We start from the raw sequence: 17,437 nt of genomic DNA, 5'->3' as shown, positions 1-17,437 counted from the left end.
TTAAACAAAGAAGTGGAATGGCTGGGAGTAAACACATGACATATTCAACTAGTATAAAGGGAGTGATAGGATAGTCAATGCGCATGCTCCGGCGTTGCAGGGAGCGGGGCGCCATTGTTCCTGGTACTGTGTCGGCTCTGGTTATGGAGCCAATAATGGTTTGAAACATGTATTAAGGTAAGTGTCTGATTCTATTTTGAGATTTAAGTAGAAGGCATGTGCATAGTGAGAGTATAAGGCTTCCTTCTTGTTGTTGCTTTGATCGTAACTGAAGACATGTTCAGTGAAACACAGCGACTGTGTCGGGTTTGACGCCAGTCTTCATAGATTGTGACCAAGATCGAAACTGATCAGAAGCAAGAGCTAATTCAAGTGGAGTTGGGATTTGCAGAGATTTGCTCAAAGACCAGAAATTGTGTTAACCACGGAGTTATGGACATGCACACTGATTTATATACCACTTCAAAATGCTAAGACTTTGCAATGATAAGACTTGAAAAGGAGAGCGGATTTTCCACATGAACAAATGACACTCTGGTGAATGAAAAGTGCATTCTTAGCAGGAATAATGTATTTGTGAAATATTTCAGCATTATAGTTATTTCATTTGTCAGGTCAGAGAGAGTGTAAAGTCATTTTAAAATGGGGCAATGTACGTACATTTTTAAGATGGTTGTGTGATTTGGTAAAAGTTTTGAGGGATGATGGTGTGAGTAATACAATGACGGGAGGCGATTCATTTGTTACGTGATATTAAAGTTTTATGTAAAGATGTATTTCAATAAAGTTATAAAGGAATCAGATGGTAGTTAGATGAGCATTTATATTTGTAACTAGATTGGGAATTATTTGTACTCAAGTATAATATTTTATAAAGAGACATAGGTACCCAGTGGCATACCAAGAGCGGGGTTGTGGGTGCAGTCTGCCCCGGGTACTGGGGGTAAGGGGATGTATCAAGCAGTCACGGAACTGCAGTCTACATGTGCACAGCTGTTGGTTCTGCTGGTCCCCTTCCCCCTCTGATGTCAACTTCTTGTTGGGGCAGGGACTAGCAGAGCTGAGAGCTGTGTGCACATGTAGACACTGGATCCGTGACTGCTCGATTTACCCCCTTACTGCCTGAAGAAGGGGGGTGATGCACTCGTGTGTTTGTGTGTATTGGAAATATGATGTCCAATTATACATTTTCACAGGATTGTTCTTGAGGGGGTGGTGTTGGGATGCTCGTGACCATTGAGTCTATCAAAATCCAGGGGCCTATAAGTGTGGGGGGAGGGAGTGTCCAAGGGTAAAAGTTTATTTAGGTTGCTCAGTGCCCTTACACAGACCATGACTGAAACAACAGTCAGCGTTGTTACTGCCACACTCAGAATCTACTATAATAAAACGCATCTCCAACGTTCTGAAGCTGACTCCGTGGCTTCAGGGTTCGTAATTCTATAAGGGTGTCACATCTCTCTATGCCCCGCCCTTGCGTCAAAACGTGGTGACGTCAAGGGCGGGTAACAACGCAGGAGGACTGAGGGAACAAACTTACTCACCTCGCTCCGTTCAGAAGCTGACTCCGTGGACGACCAGGGCTTACAATAATGCCGCCACTTCGACTGGGTGGCTGGAGGGGAGGCAGGGGACAGAGGAGAATCGCAGGGTGACTGCAGGGGGGGGCAGGGCAGAGAGCACAATCGCTGGGTGGCTGGAGGGGGGCAGGGGCGACAGCATAATCGCTGGGTGGCTGGAGGGGGCGGCAGGGGGGAGAGAGGAGAATCGCTGCATGGCTCGAGGGGGGGCAGGGGATACAGGACAATCGCTGGCTGGATGGAGGGCTGGCAGGGGAGAGGAGAATAGCTGGGTGGCTGGAGGGGGGCAGTGCAGACAGCACAATCGCTGGGTGGCTGAAGGGGGGGCAGGGGAGAGAGGAGAATCGCTGCATGGCTGGAGGGGGGGGGCAGGGGATACAGGAGAATCGCTGGGTGGCTGGAGGGGGGGACAGACAGGAGAATAGCTGGGTGGCTGGAGGGGGGCAGGGGAGAGAGGAGAATCGCTGGGTGGCTGGAGGGGGGGCAGGGACAGAGGACAATCACACACACTCTGTCTCTCAGACACACTCGCACCCAGTCTCATTCTCTCTCTGTCACACACACACACACACTCACACGGTGCTGCCAACCACGCAGATGGGGGAGAGGCAAGGAGTCCTCACACAACAGGGGAGGGGAACACAAAGGGGGGGAGGGGGTCCTCAGACCTGAGAGGGGGAGGGGATCCTGAGACCAGAGGGTGGGGAGGAGGGGGTGCTGAGACCACAGAGGGAGGGGGAGGTATCTCTGTTACACACACACACACTCTCTCACAGTCACTGTCTTTCTCTCTCTCACTCTCATACAGTCTCTCACACTATGTCTCACACTGTATCACATTCACTCTCTATCTGTCACACAGTCACTCTCACACACTCTCGGTCTCACACATTCGGTCTCATACACTCGGTCTCACAGACAGTCTGTGTATCGCACACATATAAGACAATTTTCAAAGCACTTAGCCTTCCAAAGTTCCATAGAAAGCTATGGAACTTTGGAAGGCTAAGTGCTTTGAAAGTCTCTCACACTCTGTCACACATACTCTCTCTCTCTCACACAGTGCATCTGTGTGAAACACACTCTCTCACAGTCACTGTGTCTCACATACGCACTCGCACACACTCTCATTCTCACATACACACTCTCATTCTCACACACTCTCTCATTCTCACACACTCTCACCCAGACTCACTCTCTCTCTGTCACACACACACACACTCACACATTCACTCTCTCTCTCTCTCTCTCTCTCACAGTCACTCTCACACACACTCTCTCAAACATACACACTCCGAGGAAAACCTTGCTAGCGCCCGTTTCATTTGTGTCAGAAACGAGCCTTATTTACTAGTATTCCCATAAATACTCAATACCCTGTGGCTTCAGATACCATAAAGTAGGATAGGTTTATATTTGATAACATAGCATGGTAGCCATGTTAATACACTTTGAAGCTTATTAAATAAATATTGTTTTATTTTTATTTATTAATGTTTATGTCTGAGGCACTCTGCCCCTACTGGACAAATTCATACTCTTCCTTCAGGATTCTTGCAAAGAATGAATCTAAGATTTAAACATTCTTGAGATACTAGTTGTATTTATTCTCTCTCTCTCTCTCTCTCTCTCTCTCTCTCTCTCTATCTCTCTCTCTCTCTCTCTCATGTGTCATTGCTTGGAGACCTTTAATCTGTAGCTACTAATTCCCTGGAAAATATGTGTGTAAGGAGAAATTGAGCAGTTAGATCAGTGACTTCAGAGCCAGCAGACCTGGACTTGTATCCCACTGCTCTCACTAACACTTCTTATGCATTTGGACAAATCATTTTCTCTCTCATTTCTTCAGCTACTTACATGCTTAAAGTTTAAGCACTCCTAGGATGAAACTCAATATACCTGCTTGTAATTTGTTCTAAACTACCGTCCTTTACAGTATATAAATTATAATTATCTGACACTATGTAAGAATGGTATCTTGTCAGCCGAATGGAATAAGGACACAGGAAAACCCAGGTGCATATTTTTCCTTGCACAGACTTTGGTGAATTTTTAAAGTAAAATATGCAGGTACTTCAGCTTCCCAAATGACCACAGAAAATGTGTACGCTTACAAGTCCACCAACTCTTTACCACACACAAAGTTGCTCGACACACAGCTGAATTTTCTAAAGTGAGTGTATCGGCATAACCCTTTCCCCAGCTGGGCCCTGGTAATGCCTCTGAGTAAACCTACCTATGGACAGGCTGTACACGTGTAACTGTGCACTGTCACCAGGGAGAGCGCTCCCGGTACAATCAAGAAACAAATGTCCACCAGAAACTTCAATCTTAAGGCTTTTATTCCATGCAGGTTTCTAGTAGACCTGATACACGGTTCCAACAGCAGCATTCACCTTCAATCTTAAACACATGTAAGCCACCTGAAAGTATATGGCAAATAGTCCCCTTTAAGCAGTAGGCTGCCAGCACCTACCAGGATTCAATACAGGGTCACAGTCAGCTTCAGTCTGGGCTCTTTATCCAGTGCACAATAAACAGTAGTTCAATTCCCAAGACAAACAGTTCAATCAGTTCATCGTTCTAGTTAAATCACAAAGCAGCCTTTACTTTCAGGAGGTTTCAATACTTTAGAGACTTCCTCACACCCAAGGGATTTCAGCCTGCTTCAGTACTTTAGGGACCTCTCTTGCCCAAGGGTTTTCAGCCTGCAACTGCTTCTCTCCTCCTGAACTGAACTCTCCTGGGACTCCTTCCCACCTGCCTAATCAATCCCTGGCTTCTGTTCTCACAACCAATCATTCTCCTTCTACTAACTTCTCCCACACCCATACCAGCTGAGTTAAGCATTAGACTAATGAGGAGCTCCTGCACACAGGATTTCCTATCTCTCTTTCCCCCTAGTGGCCGCCACTCTACACATCCTGTCAGCTTACACCCATGTCTTCCCCGATTGCAGCTAGGAGTCCAGTCCAGGTTCTTCATCTCACCCCCTTGCTCCTTGCCTGCAATGCCTTCTGGAACTTGTATTTCAAACTGAAACTGCCTTAACCCAACTATCCTGGATGTGACTATCACAGCACACATACTAGGCATGTAGTTTTATAAAAACCAACTGTCACCAGATGGGCAGACATGCTTTTGAAAACACTGGCCCTATACTATGACAAACTAAATAGCTTGGAACTGTGATATTTAGAGCTGTGTTTACTCAAGTTTAGCATCTGCTACATGCCATGAAGCCCATAGAATACTGTACAATGAGCCACATGGTACTTAGCATAGACCAATGTCCATTAGTGCAACACGAAGGCCTAGTAAATATGGCCCAGAGGCTCCAAGTGGAAGAGTGTATGATAAGATTTCTTAAATGTTATATATTATGTTAAAGGACGCATAGCCTGCTTTATCCCTCTTTAGAGCTTCAAAGCAGAAAGATACCAATACAATAATCAGGACTGTAGCATATAAAATACAATTATCTTATAACAAATATTTTGAAAACAGATATGACTTCAGTATCCTATGAAAATGAAAATAACATAAACACCAATGAAACTCCCACAGTAGATCATTCCAAAAGTTCACAGATTTGATACATAAAATAATTTGTTTAAAAAAATCTTAAATTTAACATTTTTAACAGACGGAAAATCTAAGTTTAGGTAATTACAAACTGATCAGAGTAGATAATTCTTCAGGAAATATGACCTTCTAAGATGTTCTAAATCAAGCATCCCATCTTGATAACATATGGGCCCTTACTGGCAACCAACGGAAGTCAACAAACAATGGAGAATTTTGTTTTACAACAAACCCACATTTCCGATGTGTTTTGAATTAGTTGGATCCTAATTACCAGTTTTAGAGTAATACTCAGATAAAGAGAATTGCAGTAGTCGATTTGTGATAAAACTAGGAACTGAACAAGAACTCTAAAATGTTCAGGAAGGAAAAAAGGAACCAAGAGTAGCCTCTCACGCCTAAAAAAAAGATTTCCAAACTATTTACTTAACCTAGGGTTCCATGGTAAGTGCGGAATTGAGGATCATACCCAGTACTCTAGAAGTCTGAACTCTGAAGGAAAAAGGACCTTTATACCCCAGCTAGCTTAGCACCAGAGCTAAAAGAGCTGAACACAAACACCAGGATTCTTTCTGCTGTCACATCAGGTACACCACAGCCTGTTGAGGTTTCAAGGATATCCACTGTAAGATAAATCTGCATGCCTCTAGCAACACTCCTGAAGCTAATGTGGCTCTTACATATTGTGGCTCTTACTGTCCTGTTTCTGTTATAGGTGAGCCCTTATGTTCCCTGAGGCCCCGCAAGACCTCAGAGGACAGCCGCGCACCAAGGGTTGAGCTCCCAGCTGCAGGCGGCCAGCAGGACTGCTGGAACCGCGGGGTGACGGCCGGCCTGGCTGGTAGTCAGCAACTCAGTCTCTGAAGGGCAGCTAGCAAGGACGGCTAGCACTGAATAGGAACACAGTCTCTGAAGGTGGCTAGCAAGGACGGCTAGCACTGAAGATGAACCCAGTCTCTGAAGGTGGCTAGCAAGGACGGCTAGCACTGAAGATGGACCCAGTCTCTGAAGGTGGCTAGCAAGAACGGCTAGCACGGAATAGGAACACAGTCTCTGAAGGTGGCTAGCAAGGACGGCTAGCACGGAATAGGAACACAGTCTCTGAAGGTGGCTAGCAAGGACGGCTAGCACTGAAGATGGACCCAGTCTCTGAAGGTGGCTAGCAAGGACGGCTAGCATTGAAGATGGACCCAGTCTCTGGAAGTGGAGAGCAAGGACGGCTAGCACTGAAGATGGACCCCGTCTCTGAAGGTGGCTAGCAAGGACGGCTAGCACTGAAGATGGACCCCGTCTCTGGAGGTGGCTAGCAAGGACGGCTAGCACGGAAGAGGGACCCAGTCTCTGGAGGTGGCTAGCAAGGACGGCTAGCGCTGCAAAGGAACACAGTCTCTAAAGAGCAACACTCCGAGATCCACTGTGTCGGCTTCTGACATCTGAAACGGAAGCACTGGACCCTTCCCGTTCCGTTGTTTAAATTTCCCGCCAGTCCATCCCCTCCCTGGAAGAGGAGCCAATCCCCCTGGCCCTGGCAGGCAAGGAACGCCTGGATTGGCCAGCCTGCCTATCAGGCGGAGTCTCCACTTCAATGCGCCAATCCGGCGCGAGTAGGCGGGGCTTGCTCGCTGGTCCGCTCCGGCCCAGGGAGACGATGACGCCAGCGCTGCCATCTTGGCCGGCATGTTCCCTTCTCCGAGGCCGGCGTCCGCTCCAGCGGGTCGCCGGCCTCGGGCCGACCCGCGGCAATGCCGGCCCCGTCGGCGGCTCGTTTCTGCCGCCCTGGACCCCGCGAGCCCCGCCGACCATTGCTCCCCCCCGCTGGAGCACAGGTAAGGGCCCGGAACGGGATACTTACATACTGTTCATAGCCTGAAGTCTGTGGGCAGACATGTTTGGGAAATCCTGTTTTTACATGTAATGCGGATTCTTTTCAATGAAATGCATGTAATGTAATGCATTTACAAGGACACAGGTTGTTCACAAAAAATCATCCTGAATCGGTATCAGATGCTCTTAGCAGACTTAAAGTTCCAGTTTTTCTCTGCATAAAACATGAACCCTGTGGCATTTGGCTTTTGTCTTCATAGTAACAGTAATAGCTTAGAAAGCACTACATGACTACATAAATCTCCTGGTGTCAATAGTCTTGACTCAAAAGATTTTTTTTTGTCCTGTGTAGTATGAATTTTGGTGTCACATCTACAGTTCTAATTCTGCATCTTACCTCTCTGCTACCTGATCTGGTTCAAGTCTCATATTTCCTTGCTGTGGTCAGGTGAGCTGGGGTAGGCATATCAAAATGACTTGGAAAGAAACATCATCCCTAAAGATCCATGATTGCTACACCACCTCTTGAATTTTAAATGCAGCCACCTGGTTTATGCTGTAAAATAAGTGGATACAAATTAGTGAACTGAGTCCTGAAATCCTGAATATAATTCTGTTTTACCATGCAGGTAAGTGCTTGTTCCATCATTTCTCATTTTAAGCTATTCCACAGACCAGAAATACTACTTTGGGCTTTGGGTGAACAATGTGTGGTTAAGTGCAGGTAGCATACGCATGCCATTTTTCACAGTGATGCTGTCCTACAGAGAAAAACTGGCCCATTTTCAAATATTTCTGTGGGTCTCAATAATCCCCTTGAAAGATAGGGATATTGAAAAAAACATGTGTTGTTGAAATAATTAAGATCATGCTTTAACTAGAAAGCGGAATTGCAATTCTCAAGGTATCCTCACCATTTTGGCTGGATGTGCTTTCCTTTATTTATATTGTGCTAATGGGAACATTTTTGTGTGGTTAAAATATTGCTGTTGTATTTCCCAAACTTACACTTTCAAATAAGAAAATAATCTATGCTGTTCCCAGACCTTTGCTTGTAAACATTTTCTCCACTGCTAAAATAACATAATATCTGAACCCTGCTGGCTTTGTACTTCATTACCACCCTGCCTTGTACACCCTTACCCACATACATCCAGCTGCAGTGCGCTCAGGTCACAATTAAATGCCATTAATGAGTTTGCAAGCTGTGGATGCATGCCAAGGACAAAAGAAATACACAGAGGACCCATCCAGAATACAAGAGCTCGGGCAGGAAATATTTTCTAAAGCAGGGATTCTTTTTGGTTCGCTTCATTGTAAGAGCCTGTTTTATTTTTAGGTAAAAGTAGGGTAAAAAAAGAAAAAACCAAGAGAACCAGATATCAGCCTGCAAGCATGATTCTGAAATAAAACCAATTTTGTCTAGTGATTTCATTTTGCTGAAAACACACACATGTGAGGAAAATATAAACAAGAAAGAGCCCACCTTCCAGCCCCCCCCCCCCCCCAAATCACTAGAGTCACTTGTACAACTAATTGCAGGACAGTCTTGTCAGAATCATATATTTTACAGTTTTGGGGCAAAATTCCCCTAATGCTATTCACAATAACTTTGTGTACACAATTCAGTCTTAAAATTTTACAAGCAAACTGGCTTATAGAGAAGCAGTAACCTGAAAACTGTTATAATGATCCATCACTTATAACACTCGATAAATTCAAAAATAAAAACCAGAGCTGAATCACAAAGCTGCAACATTTCTTTTGTTATTTGTATTTAAATATAATTGTATTACAATAATAATACAAAAAATATCATTAAAAAAAATACAATAATATGTTGTGTTGACATTGTAATGTAGCATACTATCCCATACTTTGTACTGTTTGAATATTTTTACTGCTGTAATTGTCTTTTGCTTATGTTGGACCTATTCTTGCTGTACACCGCCTTCAAAAAGGTGGTAAATAAATTCTAATAAATAAATAAATATGTCGGCATTACCGCACAGGCAGCTGCTAGCGTGGCTTTGTAAACAGGGGGCTGAACATTTACATGGAAACTTAAGAAAAAAGGTAGCTATTTTGCAACATTTCAATGAAATAAATACATTTACACACAATTTGAGTAGATTTTTAATGGGCTTCTGGCATCAACTGCCCCTCCCATGGCCACACCCCCACACAAACACTTACGTGCGAGTCAATAAATGGGCGTGTAAGTGTGTTTTTGTCCCTTTTCAGCACCTTGCATCTACTAGAACACTTTTCCTTCCTTGCTGAAAATTTGGTGCAGAAGTAGTTGGCAAGGATAAATCAAGGTCAGGTATACTAACTTACAAAACGATAATAGCAGGAGATTTCGGCATTAACAATACATTATCACCACATATAATTAAACTACTACGTATATTGATCCAAGTGGCTATAAAATTGATATGTCAAAACTGGAAAGATTTTACAAAGTTAACCTACGAAATGTGGTGGAACTCAGTATGTCTAACAGCTAAATACGAAAAAGTAGCAGCAGAGAAATGTGGTTCTTTTATGGCATATAATAAAATTTGGTCTCCGGTGATTAAATATTCATCCAGCTAAGTAATTAATGTACAGGTACTTTTCAAACATTGGCATTAATACTATAACATCTGATATGCATGCATACTTCATACGAATATACATATACTGTATATAGTCAGAGTACATTGACCTTTCTGTTAACTGTTATTGTCATTGGTACTAAATTTACAATATGTTATAAAATCAATAAAAAACTGATTGAACTAAAAAAAAAAAAGTAGCACATATGAGTTTATCTTGTTGGGCAGACTGGATGGACCGTACAGGTCTTTATCTGCCATCATCTACATATATGTTACTGTTTGGCACCATATATAGAATTCCCCTGTTATTGTACCGTGTTGTATTATGTTCCATATTTGCTAAAATGATATCCTTAGGGATACTTTGAAAGCATCTTTCACACTTCATGAAGAATTTATTCAGTAACACTGAACTGCAGTTACCACCAGGCTCCAAAGTTTCTAACGCAGACTGATCCAGCCTAGGTTTTGTTTTGTTTTTAGCATGATCTTCTGGTTCTGCTTTTCTTCTTGGAAATCAATCTACATCTCCATGCGTGCAGAGTGATTAAAAGCAGGACTGGATCAATTTGTCTTAATAGTTAAGCCAGTCAGTAGATCTATACTCACCCTCTTCCACCTGCCACAGCTGCTGCTCAGTGGCTGTGCAGACCAGTTTACGCTCAGACAACTGGCATCAGAGTCTCAGATGTGTCACAGAGCCAAAATCATAGCAGGTAATGTGGCTCTGTAACAGAAGACTGCAGACTTGCCTGGTGCTCACTGATAGGCAAGCACCAGTTGCTTTGGTGGTAGATACTAGATTGTTGCTGGGACACAGGAGCATAAGTACATAAGCACATAAGCACTGCCACGCTGGGAAAAGACCAAAGGTCCATCAAGCCCAGCACTCCATCTCCATCAGTGGCCAATCCAGGCCCCAAGAACCTGGCAAAACCCCAAAATTTAATAACGATCAATGGACTTTTCCTTCAGGAATCTGTCCAGACCCCCTTTAAACTCAGCAAGGCCAGTACCTCCTGCAAAAGAACATAAGAATAGCTATACTGGGGCAGACAAATGGTCCATTTAGCCCGGTATCCTGCTTCCAACAATGGCCAATCCAGACCACAACTCTAGTAGTACTATAGCAATGATAAGTAGTAGTAGTAGTAAGTAACTGGCAGAATCCCAGATAGTAGCAAGACTCCATGCTACAGTTCCCAAGGACAGCAGTGGCTTCCCCGTGTCTATCTCTACAGCAGATTATGGACTTTTCATTCAGGAACTTGTCTAAACCCAGATGCACTAACTGTTGTTACCACATCCTCTGGCAACGAGTTCCAGACCTTAACTATTTGTTGAGTGAAAATATATTTCCTCATTCATTTAAAAAATATTTCCGTGTAATTTCAATGAGTGTCTCCTAGTCTTAGCACTTTTGAAAAAGTAAACAATTGTTTGTCTGTTCTATATAATTCAGGATTTTGTAGACCTCTATCATATCTTCCCTCAGCTGTCTCTTCTCCAAGCTGAAGAGTTCTAACCTCTTAAGCTTTTCCTCATATGAAGGAGTTCCATCCCCTTAAGTGTTTTGGTTGCCCTTCTTTGAACCTTTTCTAATTCGGCTACAGACTTTGTACTATGTACTGTGCATATGTACAGACTTATTTGACCTGTATTACGGTCATTCCATGTCAAGTGGTCTGGTGGTCCCTGCGCAAAGGCTGCAGTATGGGGTCAAACAGATTACTATATCTCAGCAAGTATTGCATCGGCGAACGTAAAACTTTACCAATGTTCATTGGGGACGTGTATGAATGTTCACAGAAAATTTCATCAAAATCCGTGATGGTCGCACAGGGACCACCTGACATGGAATGACCATTTGTAAGCTGTATAGTATTTGTATTAATGGAAGCAGAAGGATCTCAGGCCTTGGACATCTACAAAAGGAAAATATTTTAAGAGTTAAATGAACAGATTATTGGTACTGCTTTATTTACTTTTGTCTTCTAGGAACAAACTATTAACCAGAAAAGTCAGATGTTTAACCCCAACTAAAACTTTTGAGAATGATAAAGAGAGCGCAGGGAGCCTAATGGATGGATGCACTCAAATTTTTTGATGGAGGATAGTCTTGCTATCTTCAATCATTTTATCACAATCATTGTTGTCTATTAAAGATTTCATTATTACCTAGAACTGGTTTGATAGGAATTACATGACCTGCTAAAAAAAATGCTGTAGTCTCTCTTTTTTTTTTTTATTTATCTGGTCAACCCAATGTGCACTTGTTCAGATAAAAATGAGGGTCCCCAAGTTACTGCTTCAAGCCAGTATTACCCACTCTGATCTAAAAAGCTGGTGCATGGGAGGGGCACAAAGACACCATCTACAGCTCCACGAATATTATGAACACAATGAAATTTTAGGGGGAACTCATACTCGTATCTCCTAGAGAATCATTGTCTAAATACCTTGGAATATTGCATGATGAACAACAAATTTAAAGACTCAAACTAGGAAGTACCTCACTTTAAAGAAGACTTCTTCCCTGTGCCGTCAATATCAATTTTTTGAGTGCAGCAGCAGAGCAGTGGTGTTAGCATGTGCTCTGCCCTGTTCAACCATAGGAAATAGGAAATAATGCAGATATCACAGCCTGCTGTACTCTGGTAGAGAATGGATTTTCAGCCTCTTGAAATCTCTGGTATTTTTTGCGTCCTTTTGCAATTTATTGGAAGTTTCCAGCATTTTCAGTATCTGAGGGACCATTCAATGTTATCTGAATATTCACCAAAAGCAGTAGATCCCCTGCAAAATTGTTGAAATTCCCCATCATAGTTCTGAAGGCCCTATGAGAAGGTACGGTGTGTTGGAGGTCTTTGGTCCCCAGCTGATCTTTAATCTCATACAACACCAACTTGCAAGTAGTTGTGCGCTGTTCAATGTTCTTATTTCTTCGTTTGTCTGTTACAGGTGGCACTCTGCAGGCTCCGCACTCACCAATGGTGTTTTATTCTCTTCAACATTATGCTCTTCCATGCCTTGCTGTTTGGAGCAGACTTTGTGGAGGAATACCTCTTGCAGTCATTACCAGTTGCCTACACAGATGTAAAAGTTCTTGAAATCAGGGAGCAAGCCAGGAAACTAGACATGGAGTCTCGAAAAGACAACATCTCCAAGTCTTATCTTATCAGTGGAGTGGATGCATGCTCTGGTCAAGATGTCTTCCTCCTGTCAGTTATCTTCAGCAATCCAGCAAACAGAATGAGGAGGGATCTTATCAGACAAACGTGGGCTAATGTAACACATGTGAAAGAGTATACCATCCTAACCATGTTTGCTTTAGGAAAGCCCAACTCGGAAACCACCCAGTTAGAAATACTCAAGGAATCTGAAAGCCATGGAGACATCATTGAAGGAAGCTTCCTAGAGTCTTCGCAGAATCAGACCCTGAAGACAATAATGGTGATACAGTGGATTGTGACATTCTGCCCCAGTGCGAGATTTGTCCTTAAAACCAATGAAGACATGTTTGTGAATATCCTCAGCCTAGTAGATTATTTGTTAAGCTTGAGAATACACCCTGAGGATATTTACATGGGTAGAGTTATCCATCAGGCATTGCCTATTAGAGATCCTCAAAGCTACACCTTTTTTATTCCGAAGCAATATGAAGAGAAATTCTACCCAGACTACTGCAGTGGGACAGCCTATGTTATATCACAGGATGTGGCTCGGAAGGTGTATGTGGTTTCCAACCAAGTACCCATGTCACTGCCTTCTGATGTATTTGTTGGCATCTGTGCTCACCACGCTGGCATTGCACCCATTCACAGCTCAAGGTTTTCTGGGCATAGGCATATAATATACAACCGCTGTTGTTACAAGTTTATTTTCACATCTGCAGGAACACAAGATGAGGAACTGATTGTAGAATGGCGAGAAATCAGTGATGGAAAAAAGTGTTCAGTACTTCAGACTTATTATGGCCTGGTGTCATGCAAGGTCTGGACATACCTGGACAAACTGAAATATTTAAAAAATGAGGCTCTGTCGTTTTCTGATTAATACTTAAATTTGTTTGGGGAAAAGTTATCCTTCTGTGCTTTATTTAAAACCAGTACTTAACTGCTGTACTGAACATTAGTCCTTGTTTTGTTTTCTTTACCTTGTCATGTGGCTCCATGATGTCAGGCAAAATAATTTAATGTATGGAGTTCACATGTGTTTTCTTTCAGAAACACTAAATTCTCTTGACACAATCTATTATTATACAGAATGTGTAACATCCTGAAAATCTTGATTTAACACTAGCCCAGAGCCTGTTATGTAAATGAACCAAGTCCTTCTGAATAGTTAAGCAGTTACCAGTACCAGGCCAGCCCTTGGTTCCAAATTATGTTTGGAAGAGTAAGAAAAGAAAAAGTAAGGTTTTTGTCATAAGCATGGGAAAGGGACAATTGGCTACTATAGATATACACTGTGTTAAAAAAAAACCTAAATAAAGCTTGTTTTCTCCATAGCTCTCTCAAAATTTAGCCAATTTCAATAAAATGTGGGCTAGATCATCCTAAATAAATTTGCAATAAGCCTAAACTCACACCGTTCACCTCGCCTAAATGACATCACTTCACTACCTGTTTCTTCAACTGTCATGATGTTTTCATCGGTGCGAACTGATCACACCCTGCTATTTCTTGACTAGCAATGAGTTGAACCCGTATTTTGCAATTTCTTCAAAATATATTCTACGCTTACCCTCTTCCACCTCTTTTCTGAAAACTCTTGCACCAGTCTATTTGAACCATAACCTCTTTCTGGATACAAATTTTTCATAAGGATCAGATCCTCCTGACTGAAAACCATGGTAACTGTTTATGTTTAAAACAAAATGGCGTCTGTACATATGATGATGATAATATGCAGGTGATACCAATGTCATTTAGGTGAGGTGGCAGTGTGAGTGTAGGCTTGTTGCAAATTTATTCAGGATGATATATCCCAAATTTTATTAAAATTGGTCAAGTTTTGACAGTTATGCAGAAAATAATTTCTGTATAGCTTTAAAAAAAACACATTCCCCACCCCCGATATTCAGCCAGCAGCAGGCAGTGTTATTGCTGTCTGCCGCCAGTGGTAACCCTGGATATTCAATACCAGGGCCATATCCAGCTACCAGCACTGAATATATATATATATTTTAAAGCAGTCTAGTGTACGCCCAATTACCTTGATATACATAGAGGGGCATAATCGAACGCAAACGCCTATCTCCATGGGCGTTTATCTCCGAGAATGGGTCCGTGAAGGGGCGGGCCGAACCGTATTTTCGAAAAAATGTACGTTTTTGAGCTGGGCGTTTGTTTTTTTTAGCGATAATGGAAACTAAAAACGCCCAGCTCAAAAACGTCCTAATCCGAGCCATTTGGTCGTGGGAGGGGCCAGGATTGGTAGTACACTGGCCCCCCTGATATGCCAGGACACCAACTGGGCACCCTAGATCAGTGCGGTGGACTTCAGAAAAAGCTCCCACATGCATAGCTCCCTTACCACGGGTGCTGAGCTCCCAACCCCCCTCCCCCAAAACCCACTACCCACAAATGTACAACACTACCATAGCTCTTAGGGGTGAAGGGGGCACCTACATGTGGGTACAGTGGGTTTTGGAGGCCTCCCATTTACCAGCAAAAGTGTTACAGGTGGGGGGGATGGGCCTGGGGCCACCTGGCTGAAGTGCACTGCGGTACCCACTAAAAGTGCTCCAGGGACCTGCATACACGCAGGCCTCTAGGACTTGTTGCTGCTGTATAACATTGGCACACCAGTTGACACCTGAAGACTAATCTCTCCGAAAACGTCCTTTATTGGAATAACCGCGTTTACTCACAGTTAACTGCAGGTCAGAGGTTGTGCCCCACTGGCAACAAGTCTCCCTGGTACTGAGATTAGCAGTAGGTCAGAGCTGGCAGAATGCTGTACAATGTCCTCTTTCAGTCACATTCAAGGTAAGAACTAAGTTCTCTAACGTGGCTAACACAGGAAAGGGAACTAAAACTGGCTTACAAAAATGGCCACTACCGCATGGACTACAACAGGAAACACAACAGGGCACACTCTGACCCAGTAGGCAGGGGGGAAAGCACCATGGGAGAAGAGCCTACCAACTACCAACATCGTGAAACTGTAACACAAGCTAATGAAATCACGGAGCCCAATACCCTACACCCACCACAATGCAATGCTGATGTGACCCTGTACTGCACCCGAGAGCCACATCTGACCCAGGGAAAGGCTGTGACAGGATCAAACACATTCTGCTGTCATGGAGGTGGGTAAGGCATTTGAGGCTGGCATACAGGCTGGAAAAAAAGTTTTTAAAGTGGGGTTTTTTTTGGTGGGAAGGGTTTTTTTTGGTGGGAGGGGGTTAGTGACCACTGGGAGAGTCCGTGGACGTCATCCCCAATTCCCTCCAGTGGTCATCTGGGCAGTTGGGGCACTTTTTTGGGACTTGTTCGTGAGAAAAAAGGGACCAAAAAAAGTGACCCAAAATCACGGTCAAAACGCCTTTTTTTTTTTTTTTCGATTATCAGCTAAAGACGCCCATCTCTCCTCAGCTGATAACCACGCCCCAGTCCCGCCTCCACCACACCTCCGACACGCCCCATCAACTTTATTCTTTTCCACGACGGAGTGCAGTTGGAAACGCCCAAAATCGGCTTTCGATTATACCGATTTGGGCGCCTCTGTGAGAAAAACGCCCATCTCCCGATTTGGGTCGAAATATAGGCGTTTTTCTTTTTCGATTATAAGCTGGATAGCTAACCAGCCATGCATCAGCACTTAATGATAACACAGCTATTTTTGTAGTCTTATTTGTGCGCTAACACTGTCCGGTTAGCTCTGAAAATCAGGAGCTAACCGAATTCTGCCCCTGAAAAGCCCTCACCATAGCCGGCTTGCACTTCAGCACTAACCAGTCCTTTTCAGCAAAAATAGCCAGTTAAGTGTCACTGAAGATGACCGGTTAGCTGCCAACAAGCAAGTTAACCAGTCGGTGGCTGTTCCAGGCCGATTAACTTGCACTGAATATCTGCTGGAATATAGATATATAGATATAAATACATAAAACTAGTCAGGGCCGGTGTTAGGGAGGTGCAAACAGGGGAACTGCCATGTGTCCCCATACCACAGAAGAAAGTGTAGCCTGCCAGCTGCCTTTGGGCCCCTCCCAAATTTCTGCCCTGGGCCCCAGCATGTCTAACACCAGTCCTGTAACTAAGTCTGTTGCCTCCCTCTTTTGGAAAGAAATCTAGAATTGTTTACTTTCTCTGGAAAAGGGAATATTAAAATCAGTGTTCACATTCTAAAAGCAATGTAACCCATGTACTAAAAGTGAAAGTTTGCAATTAGTACATCAGGTCAGTGGCGTAGCCAGAAGTCAATTTTTGGGTGGGCCAACAGGATGGATGGGTGGGCACTAGACAGTGGTTTGCTGGTAAATGTTTAACAGCAGGCTCTCTCCCCAGTCCACCTCTGCGCCCCCCCCCCCCCCCACCCGTCCACCTCCCCTCAAAATTGCAGAGCTGGCTATAGCCGGGGAGAGAGCCTGGGGGGGGGGGGGGGGGGGAGGCAATGCATTACTCTCTCCAGGAAAAAAAAAATTAAATGATCCCAGGTTCCAATCTAATTCATGTTTAATGTGGGATAATATGCCATAAATAAGTAAATAAATAAATATAAACTTTTAATGTTGAGCACCTGATTCTCAAAGTGGACATATTTCAAACACTATAATGAAAATAAAATGATTTTTTTCTACCTTTGTTGTCTGGTGACTTTGTTTTTCTGATCATGCTG

General features: G+C 43.5%; 1 protein-coding gene across 1 annotated transcript; it reads left to right on the top strand.

The window, feature by feature from the left end:
- The first annotated feature begins 7,612 nt into the window (after positions 1–7,612).
- On the top strand, positions 7,613–13,648 carry LOC115472535 (putative UDP-GlcNAc:betaGal beta-1,3-N-acetylglucosaminyltransferase LOC100288842). The gene is made up of 2 exons (XM_030206829.1): positions 7,613–7,618; positions 12,554–13,648. The coding sequence occupies exons 1-2, from the start codon at positions 7,613–7,615 to the stop codon at positions 13,646–13,648; spliced, it is 1,101 nt and encodes a 366-aa protein (XP_030062689.1).
- Positions 13,649–17,437: the final 3,789 nt, after the last annotated feature.

Source organism: Microcaecilia unicolor, chromosome 6 (assembly GCF_901765095.1).
Source record: "Microcaecilia unicolor chromosome 6, aMicUni1.1, whole genome shotgun sequence".
Taxonomy (NCBI): domain Eukaryota; kingdom Metazoa; phylum Chordata; class Amphibia; order Gymnophiona; family Siphonopidae; genus Microcaecilia; species Microcaecilia unicolor.
The sequence above is the reverse complement of the archived record's forward strand: the minus strand, read 5'-3'. Positions and strand labels throughout refer to the sequence as shown.